The sequence below is a fragment of the Lampetra planeri genome, chromosome 25, assembly GCF_965212315.1.
Source record: "Lampetra planeri chromosome 25, kcLamPlan1.2.h2, whole genome shotgun sequence".
NCBI lineage: Eukaryota > Metazoa > Chordata > Hyperoartia > Petromyzontiformes > Petromyzontidae > Lampetra > Lampetra planeri.
This window is the reverse complement of record NC_136131.1, coordinates 5,633,089-5,655,676: the sequence shown is the minus strand read 5'-3', so window position 1 is coordinate 5,655,676 and position 22,588 is coordinate 5,633,089. Positions and strand designations below refer to the sequence as shown.

General features: G+C 46.9%; 1 protein-coding gene across 1 annotated transcript in view; it reads left to right on the top strand.

Moving 5' to 3' along the window:
- Nucleotides 1-6,636: 6,636 nt before the first annotated feature.
- Nucleotides 6,637-22,588, top strand: part of LOC144727265 (somatostatin receptor type 1-like) — a 32,209-nt gene continuing 16,257 nt past the window's right edge. Inside the window, exon 1 of the mRNA XM_078605970.1 lies at nucleotides 6,637-7,882. Coding sequence (XP_078462096.1) covers nucleotides 7,419-7,882 — 464 coding nt within the window. The 5' untranslated portion in view covers nucleotides 6,637-7,418. The remainder of the gene's footprint in view (nucleotides 7,883-22,588) is intronic.

Here is a 22,588-nt window from a genome sequence, read left to right as displayed (position 1 = left end):
TCTCAAAGGTATTCACGAATTCTAGCAGGCTATAGGGGGGAAACGGGCTATATCTCTGGGTTTATAATTGGTCGTTGGCGAAGTTTTTCAATTCATGTTCATAACAAAACAATTATCACTTAAAATCTCATTCACCGCCTCCCAAATCACTTCGTAGATGCGCGGCCTCGTTTTTGTTTTGTTTTAATCCAGCTGCTGGATGATGCCTCCCCGCACACGTGCGCGCGTGTGAGCCGTGGGGGATATTTTTAAATCCTTTATATTAAGTTCACTTGCTTGCTTGCTTGCGCGCTTACGACCGTGCAAATCTTTCGGTCGTGTTTAAACCCACTTCCCGTGATCCAATCGAGCTGACATTTTGCACACAGACTCGTTGTGCGTGATAATTTATTTTCGTGAAAATTTTTTTCCAAAATTTTCCACTTTTTAGGAAAAAAAAAATTCATATTTAATTTAAAATACCAATGTGATAAAATGAAACTCTTACTCAAGTAAAACAGAAATGAATAATAAAATAAAACCGATGCCACGCATATAAAGGATTTATAGTGAAAAACTTTGTTTTTACGGGTTAATTTTTTTCGGACCAAACCTCACCACGCTGGTCAGCTGCGGGGTTGGGTTGATGGGGAGTGCAGGCCAAAGTAGACTTTAGCTGCAGCGACCCCTTTGCTGCTCATAGCGCTCACGACACCTCTCTATTACACATGGCAGTATTGGTGGTGGTCAATCTATCCGAGCACTGACCAAGCTCAAACCGCCCTTCTGGGCTCCAGAGATTTGACGAGAATGGGCATCATCCCTGGTGATTTTGTCATAGCCAGATCAATAAGGCGCCGCGGTGGCTAGGAGATGTTAACTCTCTCGCCTGGTATACATACAGGTGGTCGTGGGTTCGATCGGGACCCTGACGCCAGCTGTATATTTGGAGTTTGCACGTCTCCCGTCCCGTGGTCGTTTGAGTTTTTCTGCGCGTCCTCCGGGGTTTCCTTCCACATTCAGACACGTACGTTCAGAGTATTTGGCTGCGATAAACTTTCGCACGATAAGCCACTTCGTTGAGCTATCATGTGTACTCAGGTTGCTTCTGAAAAAGAGCTACATTAAAGAGTTTAGTTTAAATAGTTTAATGTAATCACAAGTTGTTCATAAATTCGTACTGCCTCCACCCCGACCGGTTCCATCGCCCGCCTCTAACCTACTCCCAGGCCCTCCCGTCATCTTCCTCCTCCTCCGACCCTAACTCCTGACCCGGCTCCCACGTCTCGCTTTCTCCACGTGCACCTAGCCACGTCTCTCTCCCAGCCCTACGCTGTGCTCCTCCATCGGCTCAACTGTCTGGCCACCAGACCTCTGCCCCGACCAACCTTCACCTACCCTCATCCATACCCATTTCACCACTTCACACGTGTGCTCCCACAACCTCACTGCCTCTCGTCCACGTTGCCCCCATCAGACACCCTCGCTCACCATCACACTCCACCTTATTCCACCTGGTATACCACCTGAAGACGGAAGCTTGTGTTGCCTCCGAAACGTCGTGATTAATATTTTATTTTTATTATACCTTTATTAATTTTAATTTTTTTACCTACGTGACTTTACCGAAAAAAACCTAAGAATATTATTCCACCTTACCTACCACAGCAACATCTGCTCCATTCCCAGCCTCTGTTCATTCCATCAACTTCCTCACTGAACGCCGTCGGCATGCATCTTAATAGAATAGACGATGCCCCACATGTACATGTAGGCTACAATATGCGTACACCTACTTACATTGCCAAGCAAGTGTGCACGAATTTAGCAACACATCTGCCTGCGTGGTGAAGTGTGGACAACAACCATCGTGACCCAACGACGTCGCGAGGCCTTCCTTCATCCAGCAGTGGATTGACAGAGGGTTGTAAATCTGCCTCGTGGGGTGTGCAACATCGCATTGACGTGCGTATGTTAAATGAACGCTTTGTACGTATATTTTTTGCCTTGGTTGTGACGGATCGGCTGTGATTCTAATTAAGCATTGTTGAAATTATGTTTACGGGGCAAGGGCAAGCGAAGATAAATGTGGGCGTAATGTTCATTGCTATGCTAGTGTCTGCAAATAGCCCAAAGGACCACTTGCCGATGATGTTCTCCTGGCGCCGAGCCTCATGAACTTCTGATTTAGTAGCACATCGGATTATGTAAATTCGCTCAAACTGTGTTACAATCTCGCCTTTGATTAATAGTCGTTCCGTGCATATTGCGTTGTGGAATAATCAACAAATGATGTCTCAATGTGCGTGCGTATTAAGCTGTGCTGTGCCCATGTATTATAATCACAAGCTATGCATTGGTGAGCCACGTTTGCCTGGTGCTTAGAGAGCGATTTGAATAATGAAATCACCTCGGATGCGCCCCGATCGCGCTGCATCTCGGAAGCTAAGCAGAAAAAGAGCCTGATTATGATGATTGAGATGAGTAATCGCCTGGCAATGGCAGGCGTTGTGTGATTGGGCAGCCAGGTGGCCAGAAGATGGCAGTATAACAATGCAGCGTTGTGTTTCATCGTCAAGAGTTTAGAGCTTTAGCATCGCGTACGTGCGAGTTTCATCCTGGAACTCAGATTTCTTCCTATAAAGCCAAATGCACAGAAACGGAATTGGCCAAACATTCCAATACATGATCCTATTTTTTTTTATAAGTATGAAGATTCAGTGAGGCTTAAATTAAGGACGTTGATATATCTTGGGTCATGTCAAAGTGCTTTCCCTTCTCATGTGCGTGTTTCACGGCGCTCAATTTTCTTCAGCGGTCCTGAGCCAGCGTTGGACATTCCACGTTACGATGGCGGGGGCCAGTTTAACCATGGAACGGCCAGTGTGTATTTCCTGTATATTGGTTCCATTTTTAATGACGCCAGAGAAGTGATGGGTGGCGTCTACCGTCGACCTTTTACTTGTTAAATCGAAGGCTTTGGTCATAGTCCCACCCATCATCATCAACAGAATCCTCCACAATCAATCCACTGCTGGATGAAGGCCTCGCAAAGCTGGCACCATCTCGCACGGTTCCCCCAACGGGGCAATGCATTCAGCGCCTCGGCACGCGATCTCGATTTCGGCTGCCACTCCGATTATCACGGTTGGCTACATGCGGTGCGAAAGAAGTTCAACATCGTACAGACGTACAGCACCACCGAGCCGAGACTACGCGTTACCATTGGGTGGAAAACCTGTGTGGATTTGACCTTCACAAAATGTATTTTTTTTGTTAGTTTTTACCGGGACATTAATCTGTTAAACGAGAACGCGCCGTTCCTTGAGAGGCTGCGGTCTGCTTGTGCCAACGTGTTATCGCTCCCCTAACACCCTCCACCACCACCACTGTCCCAAACCCCTGTGGGCGTTTGTCCTTTGTGACGCGTCTTGGTGTGTTGCCGACGCCACGCGAGCCGACAACACACAAAATAAGTAATATTAAAAAAAAAACTTTAAAAAAAACACGCTTTTATGAAATGTACCGTGCTAGTAATGGAAGAACTCCACGACTCCAGGAAGTGGCCCCGAAGCTTGCCATAACGTAAGGGAACGTGACCAATTACAGCCAACGTCAGTTGAGCGTGGACATTTAGACCCAAGCCGAAACATAACATCTAAAAAAGAATGTTTTTTTAATGATATAATATAGTATTGTCATCAGTATGACATAAGTATACCAAGTTTGCAGTTGATACCACATTGGGAAGTGTGTTAAAATTGAGTTACAAGATTTGAGGATACAACAACGACAACAACAACAACAGACAGAGTGAGTTAAATGAAAGCGTGTAGTAGTAATAATAAAAAGACCCACGGCGGCTCTACTTTGGGACGTCATCCAGTCAAGGCCCAGCGTCCTCCTATTCACCACGTGACTTGTTGGTGTTGTTGTGTTTCGGTTTGTTTCATTACCGAAATCGAAACAAAATCTCTCTTCTCGCAATATTAGTGGCCAAGACCCTCCCCCCCCCACGCCCCCCACGGCCTATCTATGCCAACCGTGGAGCGTGACCTTATTTTAAAAGGGCAGGAGCAGAAGAAAACAACAGAATGAATATCGGTCTGATCCGGCGCCAATTGCTGTCGTGCAGTCTGTTCGAACTCCAACTCTCTGCATACCCAAGGAAACGCGCATATGTATATAGATATATCAAGTGTGTTCATCAACATTTGTTTACTTGGCTATCACAATTTCGAAGGTGGGGGGAGCGTGAGAGAGGAGGTTGAGCCTTCATCAGCTGAGAACATTTTGGTGGCCTCGGCCCACGTGACCTCTGCTGCATTGCCCTCTGCTGGCAACGTGACCTCCGCCGCAACCTACAGCACCTGTGCATCGGGCATTGGTGGGCGCCCATCGATGCGCTGTCAAGGCTCAGCTCTCGCTCGGCTGCCCGATGTTCGGCGAGAACTAGCCCATCCCCGGATGATTCTCTCATCGGGGAAAGCACACGAATAACAGGCTCGAGTGTAAGTTTGCGCTTTTGTTTAATATTGAGTGGCGCTGTTGCGCTCTATGTAGGGCGAGGGGTAAAGGGGTAAAGGTGCGGCCCTGCAATATCTCTTTGGTTCTTTCGGTAGCGTCACGTAGAAAATAAAATCTAAAAACAATAGAATACGACGTTTCGATTGCAACACAAGCAACCATCATCATGTAAGAATGAATGAGAAAAAAACAAACCTAGAATGATGATGGTTGCTTGTGTTGCAATCGAAACGTCGTCTTCTATTATTGTTTGATTCTATTTTCGACGTGACGCTACCGAAAGAACCAAAGAGTAATTCCTGCAGGCACGAAAGCTTCGAATCCAGTCTGCAATATCTCGTTTAAAAAAGACGCGTGGCGGTTTTCCCTCATTTAGAAGGAGAGTTGGGTAGTTTGGTCTTCTCTTCTACGATGGCCAGAATCAGAATTTGTTTTATTGTTTTAGACTGGAGGAATCCGATGAGTTGTGAAGCTCTTTTTGACGTGCAGAAGTGGGGCATACCCACGGTTTACCCCACCGCACTGTGACCTGCCGATCGACTTGTGGTGTAAACGCACGGGGAAATCGAAAACCAACCGGAGACCTTTCGGATCGCAATCCCGACGCGCTCACCACCCTATTACACCACGCGGCACCTCCGATTAGCACGGTTGGCTACGTACGGTGCGAAAGAAGTTCAACATCAACACAAAGCACGGTTGGCGAAGCATGGTGCAAAAGAAGATCAACATACGTGCACACATAGCACGGTTGGCTACGTACGCTGCGAAAGAAGTTCAACATACATACGCATATCGGGCAGCACGCTGTCCACTAGCGCAATACACGTGGCATCAATGTTGATTTGAAGCTTTCGCGACTGCAGTCCCCTGCGTCAGCAGTCCTCCTGGCTGTGTTTGTCTCACCTCCTGATGACGGTTGCCTGCGTTGCGATCGAAACGTCGCGATCTATTCATGTTTCTATCCACGTGACTTCACCGAAAGAACCAAAGGGTCACGCACGGTCTCATCGCGTGGCGAGGGGGCTGGCGGGAGACGCACGAGACACACGGGATGAGCCCCCCCCCCCCCCAAGAGCCCCCCCCAAGAGCCCCCATCGCGTCTCTCAACAAACCTCGTGCGTCGCGCATTCTCGCCACGCCAATCACCGTGCGCACCAAGACGCGCGCAGGAGTGAGAGGCGCGACGGGATGGAGGGGACTTAAAGCGGTGGTGGTGGTGGTGGGTGGCGGCTTGCGTGAGAATTCCGGCTCAACCCTCCCCCCCACTCACCACCACCACGCTCGCTCGCGGCGACTCAGAGCGTCGCTGCTTCTGTCGCGATCACCACCGCCGCAGCAGCAGCAGCGCGCTGTTGCCGGCGAGAGCATTTGGCGCGCACACGCCGCTCGGAGCCGCGTGGACAGACGCAGCTCTGGGTGGACAGACGCAGCTCTGGGTGGACAGACGCTGCTCTGGGTGGACAGACGCAGCTCTGGGTGGACAGACGCAGCTCTGGGTGGACAGACGTAGCTCTGGGTGGACAGACGCAGCTCTGGGTGGACAGACGCAGCTTTGGGTGGACTCAGCTCTGGGTGGACAGACGCAGCTCTGGGTGGACAGACGCAGCTCTAGGTGGACAGACGCAGCTCTGGGTGGACAGACGCAGCTCTGGGTGGACAGACGCAGCTCTGGGTGGACTCAGCTCTGGGTGGACAGACGCAGCTCTGGGTGGACAGACGCAGCTCTAGGTGGACAGACGCAGCTCTGGGTGGACAGACGCAGCTCTGGGTGGACAGACGCAGCTCTGGGTGGACTCAGCTCTGGGTGGACAGACGCAGCTCTGGGTGGACAGACGCAGTTTTGGGTGGACAGACGCAGCTCTGGGTGGACAGACGCAGTTTTGGGTGGACAGACGCAGCTTTGGGTGGACTCAGCTCTGGGTGGACAGACGCAGCTTTGGGTGGACAGACTCAGCTCTGGGTGGACAGACGCAGCTTTGGGTGGACTCAGCTCTGGGTGGACAGACGCAGCTTTGGGTGGACAGACTCAGCTCTAGGTGGACAGACTCAGCTCTGGGTGGACAGACTCGGCTCTGGGTGGACAGACTCAGCTCTAGGTGGACAGACTCAGCTCTGGGTGGACAGACTCAGCTCTGGGTGGACGAGACGCAGCTCTGGGTGGACGAGACGCAGTTAGTGGTGTGAGAAGATCGTTACAGCGGTCTTATTTCGCCTACCGCCAAGTTTGGGCTTGTCGTGCCCGCATCAGCTGGCAGCCCCGACTTGACACGGATGTTTTGGTTGTTGTCGAGCGACAGCTCGTGGTGCCGCGCAGTGCGGGGGGATGAGAAGAGCGTGATCGACGCTTTTTTATTTATTTTCTTCGTGGTTCCCAAAGTACCGAATTGAAAGCGGCGCCTCGTTTTGATTTGCGTCAATTAAGGCCACGTGCTCAGTCGAGTGAGTCATCGTAGACACGTGGTCGAGGTTTGCACGTGGTGTTTATTCGCCTTCGTGTGGATCATAAAAGACATGACGAGGGCTTTACCTACCGAGGCTGTGGTCAGCGGCAGCGATGCGAGGGTGTAGTATTATCATTATTATGCGCGTGCATGACGCACGCACGCGCGCGTGTCGACTCGGTGACGGTAAACGAATGCTTGAGCGAGCAGCAGTGGTGGCTTGACCGGTGTAATTAGTGACTCTCCAGCGCGAGTTGGCGCCGGATGAAGCGCCGTCTGTTTAGGCAATGGTTAAATTCTCAGGACTTTCTCCACTCCCATACGCGGTGCTGACTTGTGTGTGCCTCACAGTCTCAGCACCACGCAAGCTGCAGCTGCTAGACCGTGTGTAGTCACCAGACGGTTGTCATCATCATCATCATCGCCATCAGCAAGCCACCAGCTCGCTGCCTTCGCGATTCCCCAACAATGGGCCACTTAATCAATAACAGCAGCAGTAGCAGCAGTAGCAGCAGCAGCAGCCGAAGCGTCAACGACTCCTTCTATGACAACGACTTCTTCAACAGCTCGGGGCAGGCGTGGGACGCAGACGCCAGCAACGTGGTCATCCCCTTCATCTACGGAGTCGTGTGCCTGGTGGGTCTCTCGGGGAACTCGCTCGTCATCTACATCATCCTGCGCTACGCCAAGATGAAGACGGCCACCAACATCTACATCCTCAACCTGGCCGTGGCCGATGAGCTCTTCATGCTCAGCGTGCCCTTCCTCGCCACGGCGGCGGCGATAAACCGGTGGCCCTTCGGCGCGGGTCTCTGCCGCCTCGTGCTCAGCGTGGACGGCATCAACATGTTCACTAGCATCTTTTGCCTCACCGTGCTCAGCGTGGACCGCTACATCGCCGTGGTGCACCCCATCAAGTCGGCGCGTTACAGGTTCGGGTGATCGGTTCCGTTACAGGGGCCGTTGATCGCGCGTTGTCGAAGTTTGTCAACGGCCCTTCTCTAACCACCCCTCCCCCTTCCTCCCCGCGGCTTTGCGCAATAACAACAATAACAACAAATGATTGCTCTGACTGTCCCTGCGCTAGGTGGTGGTGGTGGTTGTTGTTGTTGGTGTCTGTGGATCTCGTGGGCACGGCCGGATTAGCGCAGGGGCTTTAAGGGGATGCTGCCCCTGGACTTCGGATAAAAAAAATACAAGAGGCGGTCAACCAAAACACATACAGGCTGCCTTGGATGTACGTTGAACTTCGTTCGCACCGTACGTAGCCAACCGTGATATTCGCAGGTGCGGGGTGGTTTAAATGCGATACTGATGTACCGTTATGATACATATTTCAGTGTCATGTGTCCATGGAAATCCGTGGCATTACCGTGTGCGACTGGCAAATGTGTGCCGAAATTATCACGGTTTTGTTCGTTTTAACTTTCATCTAGCTTTATCATTCGCGTATCAGATTTCACAACAAGGGGAACGGAAATACAGGAACCAAGGTAAATAAGAAAGGGAGCATTTGTCATCGGCTATGGGTGGCGGTAAGACAGTAAAATTGAGAAATGAAATATAAAGAGGGCTCCCCCAAAACTAAAACAGCCGCGAGACCACATTAAACCCAATCCGGCCCTTGCCACCATGAGTCAAACATTAGAGTGAGCAACAACTGTGTGAGAATGCATGTACGTACGAATGCTGAACTTCTTTTGCGCCGTACGTAGCCAACCGTCGGTGCGAATGTGGTCAGGCTATGGCTGCCAGCCACTGTGGGTGTCGTGGTCGGGGTGGAGGGGGTCCAGGGACCCCCCCCCCACGGCACACGATTTTAGATGCGGCTAAGAGACACCCACAACACATGAGACGCCAATGCTGATGACGCTGATAACACTGGTCAACAACAAAAAAACATTTTTTATGGCCTGGACTTTTGCAGCTGTTTTAGACTAATTTCAGGGTGCTGATTCCAAATCTGAGCTCAGATTTGCTCTATCACATCTCATTTTCATGCTATCGGCATACCCCATTTTCATTGATTTTACCCGAAATTTACTCTGTCACTTATGATTGCAAGTTGTCGCGAGTCAGTGACTGCTTTAGTGTTAAAATATGGTGCTGTATTTTTAGGATAGTGTGTTTATAATATAATTTTATGTAGATATACACATTTATTTAATATTTTTCTTCTGCAGTTTTTTATTGAAAATGATGTGATAGACAAAAACTGATGCCAGATTTGGAATCCGCACCCCAAAATTACCTTAAAACCTTTGGAATACCTTATGCTAGAAAAAGTGTGTTGACCAGTGATAATGGAACCTTTAAAGACACAGTCGTAGTAGCAGCGCACGAGCTGCAGGTTCATTACAGTGCTCAGTTGCAAGTAGTTGCATTTCTTGTATATAATTCACAGTGCAATAATTTAGTCAAGTTAAACGTGCGTTCACTATTAAATCTAGATTGAAAACGAATTTCTTCAGGACTGTTTTTTTTGTGTTTTTAGTTTTCTCTCCTTCCCCCGCACCTCCGATGAGCATGGTTAGCCACGTACGGTGCGAAAGAAGTTCAACATACAAACATACAAATAGGATCTGTCAGTGCTGTTCTACAAATGTCGTAGCTACGTAATTAATGACAGCATTCGCAAACAGCGGGCTACTGCGTAACTGCAATCTATCCAATAACCGCCAAGAACCATTCACTAGGCGGACATTCCCCAACTTCCAGAGTATGGTTTCAGCCCTGCTTCAGGCCATAGGAATGTGGAATTTCTGCCCGCACGCTCGGGGCTTCTGACGAGAAGGAGCACCACATCACCCTCGTTCAGAGTAATCACGGAGACGTTCGAATTTGGGGATTTTTTTTATTTACTTATCACCAGGAGGTGCTCATTACACTGGTCAACACACTTTTTCTGGCATAAGGTATTCCAACGGTTTTAAGGTAATTTTGGTTTTCGAGATATCAAATATTGCATTTTCAATAAAAACTGCAGAAGAAAAATATTAAATAAATGTGGATATCTACATAAAATTATATTATAAACACACTATCCTAAAAATACAGCACCATATTTTAACACTAAAGCAGTCACTGACTCGCAACAACTTGCAATCATAAGTGACAGAGTTAATTTTTGGTAAAAGCAATGAAAATGGGCTATGCCGATAGCATAAAAATGATGTGATAGAGCAAATCTGAGATCAAATTTGGAATCAGCACCCTGAAATTAGTCTAAAACAGCTGCAAAAGTCCAGGCCAGAAAAAAATGTTTAATTTTTGTTGACCAGTGTAATTATTACGACCAGCCCTTCAGGAACAATCAGTTGACTCTATCCTCATGGGAAGTTTACATCCGCGCTCTCAGTGTCCATGGGTTTCGCTGGTGGATGGACCACAATGCTTGACATGCATGTTTCCACGTGTGTGAAGTTTCCAACGAAACACGTCTTCCAAACTCTTTGTGTTGGCAAGTTCCTCCCTGTTTGTACAGCATCTTGCGATGCGGTCGCTTTTAGATACTTGATGTTCAAATTGTACCTTATTAGTCTTAAGTTCACTTGCGAATGGATGATGAGCAATTGTTGTTAAAGCGTGGACTGAGTTATGCTCTTTTGTCTTGTCCCCCCACAATGTAATGCAGATCTTGTGCATTCAGCATCACGAGATGAATAATCCATTCAGAAGCCTTGCAGAATATCGTGCGCACTGCACAGAGAGAATGGCTGAGCAAAGTACCTTTACGCGCACAAGTACTGATCCCGAAAGAGTGGCCTTTCATCCCTTACACGTTCGGGGTCGCGTTTTCCCGCACACCGCTATCCAACTGTCGCATCACAGTCAAAGCGTTTTCTAAATTCTCAGAGATGGAATTCAGCCAAACATACGCGCAAGAGTCACATTTTTAATACGATGGATTGCCGTGCAGTCAATGGTGGCCAAGCCGCGACCATCAACTCTCTGCACTTGACAACCCGATTTAATGATGGGTGGCTGCAGACTTGGTTCAGGGGTCAGAGCACTGACCTCGGATCCATCCAGCTCCAGAGGGTTTAATGTCGACTTTAGAGTGGGACGGCTTTGTTCATTCCCTGCAGGAAATTACCGAGCTGCTCCAGAAGATGACCGGTCAACTCTTTGAATGCTCAACAAACGGCGAGCATGCTCACAAAGCGTACGGCGCAGCAACACCCAAATTGGCAGCCCGTCCAACAGTTAAAACGAATGCACTCTCAGCATGCCTGGCAGAAGAGCATCGTTCCAAAGTTCATCTTCTTGGTTCTTTCCGAAAGAACCAAGAAGATGAATCCCTGCAGTCACGAAAGCTTTAAATCGAAACGTTCCAAAGTTGTATGGCCACTCGAGTTCGCGGACTGTGGAAGTGGGTTCGTGGTTAACGGTGATTGCAGAGAGAGAAGACGGATCTTAAGCGGTAAGAATCCCAGGATCAAAACCCAACATTGCCCCACGTCACAAGGAGGAGCCATATCAAGAGGGGACACTTCGCATGCTTCGTCGACAAGGGTAGAGCGCGTGGGAGAAACTCGGTAGTTGCACACCGAAGTTGTCACTGGGGAGTGAGTGGAATAGGAATCACGGCACTATGGAACAAACATATATTGCTAATTGTTGGCAGGTACAGCACCATCTGAATAGTTAGAGATCTAGTAGTAGGGTTTTACCCTTCAAACTGGTACAAAAACTGACACCTTTATACAAGGCATCATGTTTGCAATAACCACAACACAAGCAGTCAAAATGCAAACGCCTTTTGGCGTCATCTGGTCCAACACCAATGGAGACTAGGCTCTAAGAAAAGCTGTCTCGGGTGTGGACCAATCAACTTCAAGGACAGTGCATATCATTATCATTATCAGAGTTGTTTCTTTTTGTTTGCATTTTGACTGCTTGTGTTGTGGTTATTGCAAACATGATGCCTTGTATAAAGGTGTCAGTTTTTGTAGCAGTTTAAAGGGTAAAAACCTACTACTATATTTTGCCACTGGTAAAGGAGGTCTTAGTGTAAATGCTTACCCCGAGTTAGAGATCTGTTACCTGAAAATGGGTCATGAAACAAAAGGCTATGTTATTTCGTGGCTTGCACAAAGCCTCATGCCGTGTACACTCAGAGCACTGTGAGTGAAACATCGTCCTACGTTGATGTGGCCTTCAAGCTATGAAAAGTCTTAATCACCAGTGAGGAGCATTATTGGTCAGAATTGGATCAACGGAATGACGCATCATGGGACCTCCTTTGCCAGTGCCAAAATATGAGAATCGTTTTCCCCCTCTTTTTGTGGCAATAAAACAGATGTTAAGATGTTAAAACACCAAACTGAAACCTTTTACAAGGAATCGTGTCTGCATTAACCACAATACTTGTGGTCAGATTGCAAAGAAAAAACATACTCTGATAGTATATGCATTGTCTTTGAAACTGATTGGTCCACAACAGAGACAGCTTTCTTTTGAGCCCGGTCTCAAAACGGTGTTAGGCCTTTTGCATTGTGGCCACAAGTATTGTGGTTAATGCAGACATGATTCCTTGTAAAAGGCTTCAGTTTGGTGTTTTAACATCTTAACACAACAGTTTTGTTGCCAGAAAAAAATGTGAAAACCTATCCTCAGACTGACGCACGTAAATAACACATTTGTCAGAGTGACAATCTTGTTGGGCGGTGGAGGGATTTATGACAATAATGTTGGACATTAAACTACCACGTGGCCTCCTATCCCAAAGTAAACAAACTATGGAACGGTCAACACCGCCTCGACTCAGTTACATGATGTGGGATATTAAACCCATTCATTCGGACTCGGGACACGCTCGCAGCATCGCACTCCGATGCACGTGCGAGAGATCACGTGGGGCTCACGCTGGGAACAATGGTCGCATTAAGGTTGCACGTGCCCACCAAGCGCGGTACGATTTGTAAGCATGGCCTAAAGCCACGGGCTTGCTGTCATAACGGGCAGTTGACAGTGTTTGCGCAGGTGAGAGTCGGCTTTGTTTTAATGAGCTGCCAAGCGTTGAACAAAGGTTATCTCCCTCTTTGTAGCGATGCTCCTCCATTCTCGCTAACGGCAGCCTCAATTTCCATCTCAAAAAATGTTTCACGTTTGAGCGATGGCATAAAAGACGCGTAGAGTGAGCCGCTTCTTGGCTCTGACTCGCCGTCCACACTTGCAGGATCGTCGCTGAAATCCCAGACTTCTCAACTGCCTACGTGATGTTTGATTACTGTGAGCAGCAGTGAATTCTTTTCTGGCCTGAAACGATTGGCAGTTCGGTCGTGCGGCTGAATCGGGGAAAATGGGCTTCTCACGCACGCTCCCAATGTAGAATTAAATTGACTATAACTTTTTAAACAAATGTCTCCTTTACATATTTGTACTTAATTTTAGTTTCCCGATTATTAAGGCTGTAACTGCCGCACTACATAATTGTTTAGATTCGTCGTAAAACTAATATAATACGAATTATCGTGTTTTGCATTCCAAGTTCGAGCATGCACAAATTACAGGTGCTGCAAGAATTATGCGGAGCGCCTATTTTACTGAACGTTCCGTTTTTTTGAATAAATGTCATTTAGTTGGAGTGTAGCTCGTTGGTTAACCTGTAGCAGGAGACAAGTTAATCTGCGCATTTTTAAAATGTCACAGTGGCTCCAAATCGCTTTGTGACCTCTGGGTGAAAGGCGCTATATAGAAGTGCAAATTATGATTATCATTACTTCATCATCATCATCATCTGCCATGATTTACCCACTGCCCGATGACGGCCTCCTCGTGACATGTGGCAATGGGAGTTGTTTGACCATACTTCATCAAACCGGTCAAATGCGGGTTGGTGATTCGAGCGCCCAAGACTGTTTCAGATATCGCACACCAATGATGTTAAGGCGTAACTTGAAATTAAATTCACTTCGTTGGGTTAATTGTGCAACGTGTAATGTTAATCACAGTACCTCGGTGGCGAGATGTTAACTGCCCCGCCTGGTGTATAAGAGGTTCGTGGGTTCAATCCCGACCCTGACGCCTGCTGCATATTTGTAGTTTGCATTTTCTCTCCGTGGTCGCGTGGATTTTTTCCGGGTCTCTCTGTTTTTTCCTCCACATCCGAACAACATCACGCGTTTAGAGTATTTGGCTGCTATACATTTCCAGACGATAGGCCACTTCGTTGAGCTATCATTTGTTGGCCAGGACGCTTCTGAGAAAGGGCTATATAGCTCATAAAATAGATGTGTTTTGTTTTTTTAGTTTATACGTGAAACATCGTGACACCATGCCACTTCAACACAAATTAATTGAAGCTGACTCTTTAGAAACTGAAAAATGTAGATAAGAAAAACCTCATCCATAGTAGTGTTCGACAACACGTGTGGGTTGTACGTACGTATGTATGTTGAACTTCTTTCGCACCGTACATAGCCAATCGTGCTCATCAGAGGCACGGGCAAGGCACTCAGCTTCATCATACGGGAGTCCGCAAAGAGGACTTGATGAATGATAATTCGTTTCTTTTGAATTCGATCATGGAGGTAATGTCAAAAATGTCAATTTTAAAAATATCCCAACACCACCCAACAGAGGCAATCAACTCAAGTTGACACGTGGGAGATGTATTGCCAATTGAGTTTCTTTTTTTCAGCCGAACGGAATGTTTAGAAGCAAGAAATACATTTTGAAGAATACAATCAAGCACACGCACACATGCAAATCCCTTTGGAAGCTAGCTTGATAAAGGACTTGAATTAATGCAAAATTTGCTCTTGCGTTTGACTGATTAGTTACAGACAGCAGTAGATGGCACCAGTTCTTACGGCAGCATTGAGGCTCCCGATAAGGGAAACATTTACCTGTCATTCACACAAGAGGGATATCTGGCATCGGCTTATGGCATGCTTTGTGTTTATAATTAAGCAGACAACGAGTTAATCCATCCACATAAAATATAAATGCTTTATAGTCCATTGTCCAATTAGCCTTTGGGACGAGCATCTCATAACAGCCTTTGTTTAAACATAAAAACTTTGGACCGTATGGCAATTTTCTGGGTTTTATCTGCAGCGTCAGACCTTTGACACTAATGCTGTTATGTTTCCAGATGTTGTAGGCGGGATCTGTCCATGTAGCTGTAGGACTCATCAGTGCTCGAACTATCCTTCATCCTTCTGCCTGTGCCCCAGTGCTTATTCACGATCCCCTCTTTTTTTACGATCAGTGGAAACAAGAAAATGCTCGGTGTAGTCGGCACTTTGCTTCGTTCATCATTTCGTAATAAAAAAAAAATAACTTTGCTTTATGTAAACCCCCACCTCTCGCTCACTCTCTCGTTCACTCTCTCTCTCGCTCTCTCGGTCACTCTCTCGCTCACTCTCTCGCCCACTCTCTCGCCAACTCTCTCGCCAACCCTCTCGCTCACTCTCTCGCTCTCTCTCTCGGTCACTCTCCCGCTCACTCTCCCGCTCACTCTCCCGCTCACTCTCCCGCTCACTCTCCCGCTCACTCTCCCGCTCACTCTCCCGCTCACTCTCCCGCTCACTCTCTCGCTCACTCTCTCGTTCTGCACGCAGCCCCTCGATCCCCTCTCACCACCCACGAAAACCCTACCCTATACTGATCCCATGATGCAGCAGGAGGTGTCGACACAAGAGCTTGCATCTTTTGCTTGTGGCCACTTCTCCTCCTCACTCGTTAAGCTGGCTGTTGTTGCAATGGCTCAGTCTGTTTTTTTAAAAAAAAATTTCGAGTCTTAGGCGCAGCCCTGCAAATGTTTTGCTCACGCCACTGCCGGCAGAAGGGGCCCTCGCTCGAGGCGGCTCTCGAAAATCCCTCGCTGGAGGGTGTAATTGGCCTACTCTTCCACACTGGCCAGATGTCTTGGAAGAGGTGGAAGTACCCCACTTCACGCAATCTGCCGATCAGCGAATTGTGGTGTGCCCAATTTGTATACTGCTGAGTGTGGACAGAGGCGGGAGGGATTTAAGAAACTTGCACTATTGCTTCATTCACCTACAGAGTTGGGGGATTTAATTGAACTGGCAAGGGGGCATCCTCACACAGCTTTGGAGGTGGCCTTAAAATGTAATTAGGTTCCAGCATGCCTCCTTGCCCCCTGAATTGGAATAGCATGCCCAACGAACCAGTCAAATCCACTCATAATTCACCTGTACATGCAGTTCTGTGAGATAACAAAATAATGATCTTAATAATTGATCACAAATGTATGGCTAAACGTTTATATGAAAAAATATCACCATCAATAACACCGGTGCCTCAGGCAGGCCCACAATTATCGTACGTTCTGGCTCATTGTTCAACACGCAGCTATTGCTAGCAAAAAAAACGACTTTACTTTTCATTGCCACATTCAGAATGTTTAACCCCCAATAGTTGTTGTTTAACCCTGGTTTTGAGATCACAAGTAAAAAAAAACCTATACATTAAGCGGGCTTCGATGAAATAGCGTTGAACATAAATATCCCCGATTCAGCCCTTACCATTATTACATCTCATGACAGCGAATATGTTGGGCTAATTGTACATATAAACTTAAATGTCTTTGTAAAATCACTTTAATTCTCCAAACCAAGCTATTAAGAGACTCGATTGGCCTTCATTGAATTATCACTGGGCAGCAAATGCACCGCTGATGAGATTACTTGAAAGTGTTCTGTTACGTTCAAACGTCGCCTTTCGCCACTAATATCATGTTTGAAAGCTAAATTCATCGGCACATTTGCACACGCGACAGCTCGATTTGATTGGCGCTTGTCAAGTGGGTGGAGGGTGTGCTCGCTAAGCACTGACGATGCACCCACACGATCTATCCCAAAAATAAACTAATTCCGCTCTTTCGGTTAAGTCACGTCTAAAGATAAAATAATAAATTAAATTAAATAATAGAATACGACGTTTCGATTGCAACACAATCGAAACGATTGCAACACAATCGAAACGTCGTATTCTATTATTTAATTTAATTTATTATTTTATCTTTAGACGTGACTTAACCGAAAGAAACAAATAATAATTCCTGCAGTCACGAAAGTTCTAAAATTAAGATTAATTCCGCTCTGTATGTAACGACATCGGTAACAGTAATCTGTTCAACAATTCCGCGCGACAAGAACCAAACGCCTCTGACCAAAATCACCGGAATTGCACCTGACCTTGTCAGATCTCGAAATTCCCCCCAGCGGTAAGCCTGGAGGATAAGTGCTTGGATGGACCACCACTATGCCTACCAGGTGTTAAAAAGCTGCTGCAGGCACTAGGTGGTGGGCAGCAGCAAATTCCACGTCGATCTACGCTGTCTGCGAAGCAATGGACCGATATCGATATTTTCCGATGTGTTGCGTTTCTGATGATAGTGTTTTGCGTTTTACGAGAAGAAAAAAAAACACCTCTTAAACCGTGAATCTTGAGTTTTAAAGGATGCCCGGATTTGCGACAACAAACATTTTTCCTGTCCTCGGCAGCTGCCCTGCAATCTGCCTGGCTGTGTAAATCACACCGTGCATGTCAACTTCGTCTTCATGTTGTGCTTTAGGGGGGCTGCTCGCTGCTGGGGTGCAAACAGAACTCGGGCATGTCATGGACAAAACGAAGATGAAAACAACCGTCTCCAAATACCAGGAGAGGGGAGAAAGTGCGCAAGAGCTGGCGAAACTTTCTGACGTTCACCGTTCCATGGAGACTGTCGAGGTTTTCCCAGGCCAGCTGCCTCAAATAGAGGAATGTTGATTCTGACAAAACCAGTGAAGGGGCCGAAAAACCAATCAGCGCCACATACTTGCCAATCTTGTTCAACTTAGGCAGGTGGCTGCCGATGTACGAACCCTTTTGCCGCATACCGTATTTCGAAGTGAAGACCAAAAATGTTTTTCAAAAGTATTGGAGAGTGTGGCATGATTAAAAAATAAAAAATCAGTGAAAGCATTTACATGTGTTTCGAAAAACAAATCGCTGCTTAAATTGATAGGATTGGCAAGTACCTTGCTATTTATTCATGAATCAATGTGTCTCAGATTAATAGCCTTAACAAAAGCAGTTACAACCGACTTTTGTTTGGCAACGAGGGGGTGCATGGGTAATTTTGGAATTCAATATCAGACACTCATGCCTTTCTGATTTAAAATTTCAGGCACCTTGAGGTTCATATAACCCACTGACTATTGCTTTTGACAGAGAACCTCTGTAGTTTCTTATTATACATTTAGTATGGCCTATGGAGAGCGTCTACAATGCTGTAAATAAATTTTCCTGCGGGCAGCGAGCGTCATTATAAGATTCTGGGTTGTGGAATGCATTTTCCTACGCCACTGGTTCGTGTTAGCGACTCACAGATCGGACTTATTATTCCTACTTATAGATTTGACTGCAAGGATTCATACTTTTTGGTTTTTTCGGTAAAGTCATGTCGTTGTTTTCATTTATTTCATTTATTTTTTACTTATTATTCCTACAATTTTTTTTTTATCTGGGGAGCTGCACATGGATCCAGGGATGTTTACAAAAAATGATCCAACCTGGAACGGATTGACGGAGAGTTTCGCTTTACCTTTTAAAAAATGTCCTGAAATGATACGGGATTTGTGGCACCAAGCTGCTTTGACACAGATTAGCACAAATTATGTTTCCATGATCTGGACTAAACCCCTCACCACTTTCCTTTCTTCCTTTACCACATGGCTGAGCCCAGCGAGGTGCTCGGCTCACCCTCTGGGCATGAATCTAAGTGAGTGTGGGGAGGTGATGGATCAGATAGGAGACAACGCTTTTTACGCCGTACACCCCAATCTCACGTAGGTTACAAACCACCATCGCCATCATCATCAGCCACAATCCATCCGCCATGTACGTGTGCATGTTGAACTTCTTTCGCGCAGCGTGCGAATGACCGAAGGCCTCCACAAAACCCTCGGCACAACTCTAACAATCTTTGAGTGTAAGAATCCACCTCGCTCCCGCGCACGTGCTCATTTCGTTGTTCCATCTCTCTCTGGTGGAGCTCACTCTTCGGCGCATTCCATTCCCTTTGGCTGCCACTCCGTCCATAACTCTGGTTCAGTGGCCATCAACGTTTCTTGCTAAGTTATGAAAATAGTGTTTTTGTTTCAATAATAATAATAATAATGTTTGAATGAGGAAATTAGGTTGTTATTTAATGGGGGGGGGGGGCGGCATTATTCATAATACACTTAATGACATATCGTTCTTTACAAACCCGTGCATAACAGCCTTGCGCCGATGACTAAACCACCTGGAATGATCCTGATCTTGTCATATCTCAACAGCTCAGCGGCACTAAGCTGAAATAGGTTTTTCGGACGGGGAGACTACCATGCACGGCAGGTGTCGCCTATGCACGTACGCGTGTATGCTGAACTTCTTTCACACCGTACGTCGCCAACCGTGCCACCCGTGCTGGGGGCAGCAGAGGGCGATGCACCAAATCCACGGTTGTACCGCACTTTGACCCTTCCATGTCCTCTCGTCTCCGCCAAACCTGCACTGAGCCAGAGCGGAGAATAGGGTCGCCACCTGTTACTGCTTTTCCAGGATCGCCCTCGTCAAGAGGTTGCTCTCCTAAAAAATCTGAATGTCTTCACTCAGCATCAAAGGTCTTCTTCTCATTAGACGCCAAGTGGCGGTGAAGTACGGTTGAATAACCGCGATGATCCACGCGGTTTGGGGGGAGGTGTTCATTGAGCAGCCGATTGACAAAGTGCCGAACGTGTGCGTTGTGCATATACATATGCAGAAAGGACCAGTCTAAATTCATTCTAGATTTGAAGCTTTCGCATCACTTCTACATAACAAAAGGCTCAGTCCCATTTGCACGCACCTTTACATCATCCGCACCCAGTTTACACAACAAAGGCTCATTCCTAACAGCGTGCTTCAGCCGCACCGAACCTCACAAAAATAATATTCAGGGCCTACCTTGGCTCCTCCCACCCTCAACCAGTATATATACAAGGACTGTTTTCTTGGAATTTCTCTCACTTGATACAGCTATCGTGCTGTGACGGTTCCACCTGAAGACGGAAGCTTGTGTTGCCTCCGAAACGTCGTGATTTTTTATTTTATTTTAATTTTACTTTTATTAATTTAATTTTTTTATCTACGTGACTTTACCGAAAAAACCTAAGGATATGAAGTCTAAATTCAGTCCAAAAGTAGTGCCCACAGAGCATATGGTATGACGCTATTGGCTCGGGCAGGAACATCCCAAGGGGGTCCATCTCCCAGTCAGTGCATTGCCTCTGTTGCAGTCGTAGCAGCAGGAGCACAGCTGGGCCACGCCACACCACCGCTATGTTGTGTGCGAGCTACATATGATTGAGACTTGTTCACATAATCAACGTTTTAAGCCACAGCGTGCTTTTATTTGTTTCCTGAAACACTGATTTGTGCCTTATGAAAATACACTTTACGAGATGAACTGGCCTGGCATTAATCCTTCTGCCTTTCTTTACGTAAACATACTTTGTCACTATTAACAGTGTGTTGAAAGTCGAGAACACGGTGGGGAGTACGGTGTCGTACCTTGCCAAGAACCAAATGAACCTGATGATGAGCGCTTGACATAGTGTAAATAATATACCCTGCTTGTGAAATGTGCCATGCACCGTACGTGTCGGTGTGTATATGTAAACGTGAAATATGTAAGAATGCCATTTAAACCACCTATTAATGGCATGTGTAGTGGTTCATTGCATTCGCAGTATCCTGAGAGATTGGAGGAGTCTTCTTGGTTCTTTCGGTGAAGTCACATAGAAGGGAAGTAATAAAATAATAAAAATAAAACATAATAAAATAATTCTCACGACGTTTCGGCCACAACGCAAGCAGCCGTCCTCAGGTGAAGACCAGGTCTGTCGGGGAGACAGCGTCACCTGAGGACGGCTGATTGCGTTGTGGCCGAAACGTCGTGAGAATTATTTTATTATGTTTTATTTTTATTATTTTATTACTTCCCTTCTACGTGACTTTACCGAAAGAACCAAGAAGATGAATCCCTGCAGTCACGAAAGCTTTAAATCGAAAGATTGGAGGAGGTTTGGGGAGGCCTTCATGCAGCAGTGGATTGTCCATGGCTGCTGCTGCTGCTGGTGCTGCTGCTGCTGCTGCTGCCGCTGCCATAGCAAATGGCAGCAAAGTCTAAATGTCATTTTTTTCCATGTAGAACACTGATCACCTGATTTACATGAACCCGATTTACATTGACACGATTTCCATAAATGTCAGTGATTCACAGTCCACATCATCCAACCAGACATCGCGTAAGTGAAACGACACCAAAGGTCAAAGCACGGACAGCCTTCAGACCCAACGTTGGAATGCTTTAAACGCGGCCACAGGGCAAAACGCAATGGCGTAGATGGGATTTGAACGTGGCTGAGATTGCGACGGCAGATTCCAACATTTTCCAACTCCCAATGAGAGACGGTTTTTTTCGTGAAGCTCGCTGAATTTACAGCACTGTGTCGATAATGTAATGGTGCTTTAACCGGTAATTAATGGCCAGTTGCATGCTCTGACAATGCAATTCACACAGGTGCCTCTTTTACGAGTAGCTTGGAAAATATATATTATGGTTGTCTGAAATGGGAGTTTGTTTCCGTCCATAAACATGACGACAACGCAATCTTCGTTGCACGTTAATTCCATTGCCTAAGAAGGGTGGCGGGCCGCTCACGGAGGCAACAGAGGTTGGTTTTCAACAATTGATCTGGGAAGCAAATCGGAATAATAACAATAATAAACAGGACCGTGCGGGGTGGGCTGGTAGGAACGAATAACCAAAGAATATAAACATAATGTATTATTACACTTGTTAAGCCAGGAAAGCCCCACTGAGTCAAAAGGTTTTTGTAGGGTCCTGCCAAGTGTTTGCAGTAGGGGGCGATGTTGATACACGGACGGACGGACGGACGATATAATCTATTGGTGGTCTGGTCCACTTCGTTCCTACCAGTAAAAGTTTCCCTTATCTATGGACAAATCACACATGTTGTTTTTTCCCTCCCAGCAATATATTAAGACTGTTGGAGGGGGGGGGGAGTCCGGACACCCACGACACCCTCAATTGCTGAACTTCTGCTTGCGATGCATTGCAGCTCAGCCAAGCTCCAGCGTGCCGACTGACAAAGGTCTCATTCGGCGTCGCTAATATATACTCGAAGCATTACAATGTGCATTCGGCGTGTTTGTGTGTGTGTGTGTAAGTGCTGCGTGTTTGTGTGTGTGTGTAAGTGCGGCGTGTTTGTGTGTGTGTGTAAGTGCGGCGTGTTTGTGTGTGTGTGTGTGTAAGTGCGGCGTGTTTGTGTGTGTGTGTAAGTGCGGCGTGTTTGTGTGTGTAAGTGCGGCGTGTTTGTGTGTGTGTGTAAGTGCGGCGTGTTTGTGTGTGTGTGTGTAAGTGCGGCGTGTTTGTGTGTGTGTGTGTGTAAGTGCGGCGTGTTTGTGTGTGTGTGTAAGTGCGGCGTGTTTCTGTGTGTGTGTAAGTGCGGCGTGTTTGTGTGTGTGTGTAAGTGCGGCGTGTTTGTGTGTGTGTGTACAAATGCGTACCGACACGACGTGGAGGGTGGTGCTGAAGCGGCTAGCACGCTGCGCTACGGACCCGGTGACCCCAG